This window comes from Olea europaea, chromosome 11 (genome assembly GCF_002742605.1).
Source record: "Olea europaea var. sylvestris chromosome 11, O_europaea_v1, whole genome shotgun sequence".
Classification (NCBI taxonomy): domain Eukaryota; kingdom Viridiplantae; phylum Streptophyta; class Magnoliopsida; order Lamiales; family Oleaceae; genus Olea; species Olea europaea.
In genome coordinates this window covers 11,651,607-11,658,881 of record NC_036247.1, presented here as the reverse complement: position 1 = coordinate 11,658,881, position 7,275 = coordinate 11,651,607, and the positions used below count along the sequence as shown (strand labels likewise).

At 32.3% G+C, this 7,275-nt stretch overlaps 1 protein-coding gene across 1 annotated transcript in view; it reads left to right on the top strand.

Moving 5' to 3' along the window:
• LOC111403404 (probable DNA primase large subunit) overlaps nucleotides 1-5,216 on the top strand; it is a 7,700-nt gene extending 2,484 nt beyond the window's left edge. The window contains exons 10-19 of the mRNA XM_023031904.1: nucleotides 213-261; nucleotides 338-385; nucleotides 460-549; nucleotides 708-767; nucleotides 1,340-1,399; nucleotides 1,884-1,958; nucleotides 3,260-3,345; nucleotides 4,008-4,101; nucleotides 4,213-4,320; nucleotides 4,510-5,216. Of these exons, the coding sequence (XP_022887672.1) occupies nucleotides 213-261; nucleotides 338-385; nucleotides 460-549; nucleotides 708-767; nucleotides 1,340-1,399; nucleotides 1,884-1,958; nucleotides 3,260-3,345; nucleotides 4,008-4,101; nucleotides 4,213-4,320; nucleotides 4,510-4,530 (691 nt within the window). The 3' untranslated portion in view covers nucleotides 4,531-5,216. The remainder of the gene's footprint in view (nucleotides 1-212; nucleotides 262-337; nucleotides 386-459; nucleotides 550-707; nucleotides 768-1,339; nucleotides 1,400-1,883; nucleotides 1,959-3,259; nucleotides 3,346-4,007; nucleotides 4,102-4,212; nucleotides 4,321-4,509) is intronic.
• Nucleotides 5,217-7,275: the final 2,059 nt, after the last annotated feature.

The following is a 7,275-nucleotide window of genomic DNA, read 5'->3' as shown; positions in this document are numbered from 1 at the left end:
TTTTATGTAAAAAACCTTTTAATATTTGAAGAATTTTCATATTCTCAACAAATCAGTCGGTGGAAAAAATTTTAAAGCTGAGAGAGGGTTTAAATTTGTCTTCATAAAATATGTATCTTGAAGTTTGAGTATTTATTTCTGAACTGACAAGAAAACTTAAAGCATAAACTTTTATCCTATAGAATTTTATAACCTGCAGTGTTTGCTTTCAGAAAATGGATCTCCATGATCAGAGAACAAGAAAAGGATAGACTAACTCCTGTGAGTATCCAGAAGTGATTCATGAATGCTCTTTGTTCTGAATTACATTGTATCTAACTCCATTTTTTTTACATAGATCGTTGAAGCTCTATCAACCAGTTATTTAGGTCCTGACTACAGCCAGGTAATTCTAGTAACTATATCTGAAATGGCAGAAGTTCAACTTCAGTTGATTGACTTAGTATACTACTATTACAGCCAAAAGAATATGCAGAACTATCAATAAAGGACATCGATCAAGTTGCGAAAAGGTCATTCCCACTCTGCATGCGTCATTTGTTTGACAAGGTAATAACTTTGTCTACAGAATCAGATTTATTGTTGCTCTTCTTGCCATTAGAGTGATGTAAATGTCTTCATCCTCTATACTTACAGTTAGCTGTCAGTTTATAAATATGTTTTCACCTTTTCTTTTATTTCTTCATGATCGTCACCACTTGTTGCAGCTTAGAGAGGATCATCATTTGAAGCACGGAGGTCGTATGCAACTGGGTTTATTTCTCAAGGTTATTTGCTTTCAAAGTTAATTATGCTTTTCTTTTATATACCTTTCCATTAATATGGAGCTTTGGTAGGTGAGGTTTAGCATTTCAGGATGCAACAAGTTCATTTTGATGTGAATTTTTCTTTTTGGTTCAACCATAATATGTATTTAAAATTCTTATTACTGATCTAAGCATTTATGCTTCTTCTGGAAAGTTATGTGGTAAAAGTGCTTTTATAGTCTGTGAGGGAGGGTAATTTATTGAAGTTCAATGATATTGGGATAAATAATTTCAGTTAGTGAATGTAATATGAAAATATGTTGGATGGACTTCCAAATTATGCTATTTAATAACAACACAATCTTTCTTGTGCTAGCTAATTGAAAATGATATACGTTTATGCATATCTTGGAATTCGATGCACTTGTTCTACATGTCCATGATTATTTGCGTTGAACCTTTAAATATAAACACTAAAGATGAATTCTTGCTTCATCTGATATGTCAGTAGAAGTGCATTAAAAGTTAACTAGGAATAGAAGTACCTCAGTTATTCATCATGGCACTGAATTAGTGTGCTACTGTATTTTTAGGGTGTTGGATTGAAGTTGGATGATGCCCTTGCTTTTTGGAAAGCGGAGTTCTCCCGGAAGGTGAGCATAGTGATCCTTTTCTTTTCTATTTTTTTCCCTTCTCAATTTTGGTTTCAAGTGAGCAAAAAGTTGGACAGCATGTTACAAATGAAAAAACTACCACACATTCACTGCAACCTATTTTTGAAGCATGTACTGTTTTATCAAAGCATTAAGGGGATTTTATCAGGCATTGATTTGGCTATATGAGAGAGTCCACTCATTCAATTACGTTGCCTGGACCACGAATAGTCCTATGAATATTAATAGTAGTAAACGAAAATGTAACTAGGAAGACTGAACTGGTTCAGTACAAAGGATAACTGGGATTGTCCTTCTATATTAATCTTTGCGCCTCACTGCTTTTGTGGACAGAATTGGATTGAAATTGTATTGTAGTTGAAAGGAAAGTAAAACTACTTTACAATTTCCTTCATCCGGGGCTCATTTCTTGCATTACGTGTCCCATCCATTGAAATTTAAGTGTGCTGTGTTACTTTTTTAGGTTGGTGCCGACAGATTCGACAAAGAATATGCATATGGCATACGCCACAATTATGGAAAAGAAGGGAAGAGGACAGTAAGTTCAAATCTTATCCCGATTCACAAGTTTTTCGTGTACTACTGGTTATATTGTTAATGCTACAGGATTTCAGAATCAATATCCTCCATTTGCTGGCCAACTCGAATAATTTGGCGAGACTCATATTGAAGAATTCAACTTTTTGATTTTGAAAACCATCTAAATAATAGGGCTTGTTTGAGCCACATTATAGGGGAAAAAATGCATTATTGATGTCAAATCAATGGGAAATGTGTGGTTAAAAATAAGAAAATGTTTTAGATTTATGTATAATATTATTTTATTGAAGAATGTGTGGTTGAAATAATGTCAAATCACTGTTGAAAAATATATTTTTTTGAAAATAGTGTAGCTCAAACAGGGGCATAATATGTTTTGAAATTTAGTGTTATGTCAACTAGTTGTCCACAAGTAAATGAAGTAAATTGTTGCTTTTGTAATAGGTCTGATTGACCAAAAATCAGTTAAAATAATACATTCATTGCGAAACAAAGTCTAGAAACTAGTAAAAATGATCATACACTGGGCTTGCTGGCCTCTGGCCTCTACATGCTCTCTAGTCGTCCTTTCTCTTAGAAGAAAAGAAGAAAGAGGAAAGTATTTAATGTCTGGAATCAAACTGTAGTAGTGATGGCAACGGGTTGGGTTTGCCCCACCCTGTTTGGCCAAAACCCCGTCCCGCCTTAGACGGGGCGGGGCGGGGACGGGGCAACTTTTTGCCCCATTTAATTTTTTTATTTTTATTACATTTTGAAAGTTTCAAATTATGTTATTATTGAGAATAAAATACAAATTTAAAATGAGTTTTTAACGGATGAATTGTCTAAAAATAAAATTATTTTTAATTTTTTTCTTCACGGTATAGGCTAATTTTATTCTGACATCATTTTGTAAAACAGACATTGACATTTGGACTGTAATTTTCCTTTTCGCCCATATTTAAAGTTCCACTTTCAAATGTGTACATCAGTGATTCTTCCTTTTTTTTAATTTTCATTCCATGTGGTCATTATGAGAAAGAAAATGAAAAGTTTACATTGATATGTAGATCTGTAATGGGTCATCCAAAGAGATTGCATGTTGCAAAAGGACTATACATTCTATTTAAAATGGAGAAAAAAACTATGAAGGATTTATATACTTTGTCTTATTTGTTCCTTCTTTATTTCCTCATGATGTCTGTTAACCTAAGGTGTTGCATTAATGGATGATATATTGATAATTCATGCAGAAATTGCTTGAAATTCTTCTTTTTTTCCCTTTAATTTTTGATACTCTTTATCCTTTGAGGATTGCAGGATTACACTCCCTATTCATGTCAGAAGATTATAAGTTCAACCCCGGGTGTTGGAGATCATCATGGATGTCCTTATCGTCATTTCAGGTCAGAACTCCTATAGGATGAAATTCATCATATGGCTGGCAATCATGCCACATCCGTCAAGAAATTTTTATTTTGTTCGGGAAATTTTAACTAGTTCTCGAAACAATCGAAATTTTGTTCCTATATTTGAATTTGACCTAATTTGTCCTAATAGATTTCCACTTTTGTTAATGACTTGCTCCTATTTCTGTGTTGTCATTCTTGAATTCTATCATCTTCATTGTAGTTTCAATCATTTTATTAAATTATCATTGGTTTAGTTGAGTAATCATTTGGATGTTCTTGGAGGGTTTGAATAATTTGATCTTATATGAGTTGTTTAAGGTTTTAACTATGTTTTCATAATTATGATTTAATCAATAGCTTTACAGTTACTTTTCATTTATTATCTGTAGTTTGAATTTATAGAACAATTAACCTAATGCGAAAAAAAGGTATCACTACTGTTAATTTTACCCAGCTAAACTTTTAAACACAAGTTAATAAATTAGAACTGTTGATTCAGCCTGATCAATTGAATGACGATTAACCAACAACCTGTAACATCAGAAGCACCACTTTTTCGTGCTTATCTAATTATTATGCTTAGGCAATTTTTGACCTTTGGTTCCATTTTCTGGCTGGTTCAATTCCTGAGAAATCAATTGTGTTTGCCTGAACAGTGAGGAGAATTTGAGAGAAGCTCTTGCTAAGATGGGAGTGGGTGGTCGTGCAGTGGAAGAGATCATTGACAAGAAGCGAAACAGACATTTTCAGGTTATTATATACTGTCGAGTCTTGCTATTATTGCTTCCAAGAACTCTTATAGTCATCTTTGATTAATTGTTCAAGCAAGAAGTTAGATACCTGCACATATTGTTTATGCAGTTAGCATGCACCTTGACTTTTGAAGCTGTTCATGGGGCATCATGTGATGCTGGGATCAATCATCCAAACCAGTACTACATTGACAGCAAAAGGATCTTGGAATCAAAGGTAAAACCTTAGACGATTTTTTGTCCCCCATAGATTTGGTGATTTGCAGTTACACCAGAAGATTAGCGATGGCTCATTTTTCATATTTTCAAACAAAGGATATACAGTTGAAGGAATTTAGTTTTATTGGTGGTCCTATTCTTTACATGGTATTTGCATTCTGTCGATATATTATTGTTCTTTTTGCAGAACAATTCCAAGAGTCCATAACGAGCCATTGGTTTAGTGTTGGAACAGTTCTACTTGTTGCCCAAGTCCTCTGCATGTTATTGAATCCAAAGCTTCTCAACTTTTCATGTGTAATTTATTGTCAATGATATCTTGATCTTACTATAAAGAACACAAACTCGAGTTCTATAAAAGTACAAGAGTCTATATTCAAGTTTGTTATATGAAGCTATTATATACAAGAGGGAGATTGGAGTCAATAATATAAGAGAGATTCACAAAAAAGCAATGTTAAAAAGTGCAGTCAGTGCCATTCACTCAATAGTAGAGGGACTTGGTAGGGATGAAAAAAATCTCTTTTCATTACCATGCATTGCCCTTTCCTAGCCTTGAATTATCCAAATCTATCCCTAATTATTTTATTTTTACGTTTTTTATCAGGAAAATTTTAATTCTCACCCCTTTCTTGTCCTGTCTCTTGAAGTTTTTTGATGAGTTATCCATTGCTATTCCTATTAATTGGTCGTAGGTGTCATAAACGGTAATTATGCTTTGTTTAGCATTTAAAATTGTAGTAATGAGTATATTTTCATAAGTTATTGTCTATGGTGCCTTGACCTTATATAAGAAGCAGTATAGTTTTTTTATTTTAAAGTCCTAGAGTCTGTATTCAAGTTTGTAATGTGCAGCTGAGAGAAATTGGAATCAACAAAGGGATAGTTTACTCAATTAGAGGACTATAATTGATCAATGATGTTATAAATAGTAATGCTATGCTTTATGTGGCATTCAAATAGTGTTAAAGAGTATATTTCTGTTGAAGTACAGGATGAGTTTGTAATGTGTAAGTCATTTTGTAAGAAAGAGAGGAAGATCAGAATTTAAAAAAAAATATATTCTGTAGTGCAAGTCATTTTGTAGGAGAGAAAGACAAAAACCCACAAAAAAATAAAATAATAATAATAATAATAATAATAATATTCATTTAGAATTTAGATGACCATGTGTTTACATGGTAGTGACTCTACTATCATATAGATCAATGATCATCTAAATTTTAGACTATAGATGAATACCATTATTCAAAAACCGATATCAAAATTTACCTAAGTTGACATGGTTTGCTCCATTATAGTACTTTAATTTGTAATTATGCATTGTGTGGCATTTAGAATTTGTTTTAAGGAGTATATTTTTGGCATGAATTCCTAACAACATTGTACCTTGGGCTAGTACAATTTTCTGGCCCAATAAATGGACGCCTTGAATTAATTGGTAATATGAAAGGGACACGTACCTATTTTCTAAATTATTTTGCGTGAAAGATGAGAATTATTTATTATTCCATACATTTTTGTTGAAATCTTGTGATGCATAATCTTTACTAGCAATAGATAATTTTCCATTATAGGCGAGCATAGAAGATCGAGTGCTTCTTGATCTTCGGCCACTGGGAGTTCGGCAAAATTTTGAAACTCGAGATACACAATGGTCGAAATTTTGTAGGTTTGTGGATTGTATTTCAAGAGCTATATTTCAGATATAAACATGTGCTTTGGGAGTAAATTAAAGCGAAAATTAGGGATGTGATCTCTAATTTTTCACGCAGTGTGACGTGGGTTTTCCCCCTTAGAATATGTGAAGTTGGGTCTTCACGTGAAGGAACATATTATTGTAGATCTTAAATTTGCTTTCAACTTTCAGTTGAACTGAGGAGAATTGTTAAGTGGTTGATAGTTTTGTTCTATAACTTTCGAGTCACATAAAAGTCACGTGCAATTTTAACGTTCACATTGATAGTATTGTTCACGTATGAATCAAGATTCACATACTTAAATAACTTGGGAACTTGAAATTTCACTAAAAATATTAGAAACTCATAACCCACACTACATAAAATGTTAAAGGAACTCAACCCTAATTTACCGTAAATTTCCCACCAAATCTAGTTTGCTGATTTATGTCAATAGAATGACGAGTCTTATAAGTGATAATTCATATTTAAACCAACCAAAGGGAGATTTATGGCTTTTGACCATTGTACTAACCCACTATTAAATCTGCCAGACAAAAGAGAGTGTGACATATTGTATTAGACAACTAAGAAACTCATTATTCATCTTCTCATCTTGATAAGGGATGGGGGTGTGGGGTGGTACCCACAGACTGCTGATTAGATGTGACTTACTTTAAAGTGAAGTTTCTTAAAATGGAATAAGGTCCACATTTCATAATAGCTGAGGTAGAAATTGTTTGTTCATTTAAGGTTAAAATTTTGATGGATTTTGTTTTCTCTCCCAAGCATTATTCACCATGCAATGGGCATAAATCTTCTGTAGATTTCTTGTTCCAATAGCCCAAAGAAAAGAAAAAGAAAATTCTAGGTCCCCAATAATCAAAACATAATCATTTTTACTTTATATTCATAAATATTTGTCGATTTAAAGTAAAGTGTGAAGAGAGAAGTCTGTGTTTAGTCAAATGACAAAAAGTATAATACTAGTTCTTGTCAAATTTAATTAGTTTCGAGGGGCGAATAATTTTGAATGTAAAGTAAAAATAGGGCTTAGTGGCAAGGTTTCTGTTTTCACTATTATTATTATTATTATTATTATTATTATTATTATTATTATTATTATTATTATTATTATTATTATTATTTATAAAAGAGCTTCCTAAATAAGCTATTTTAGAACAGTTTTCTTCAAAAGTTCTTCTAAGCACAAATAAAAAACTTTTAAAAAATTATCCACACAAGTCCAAAAATAGCTTCTTAATCTCGTAAAC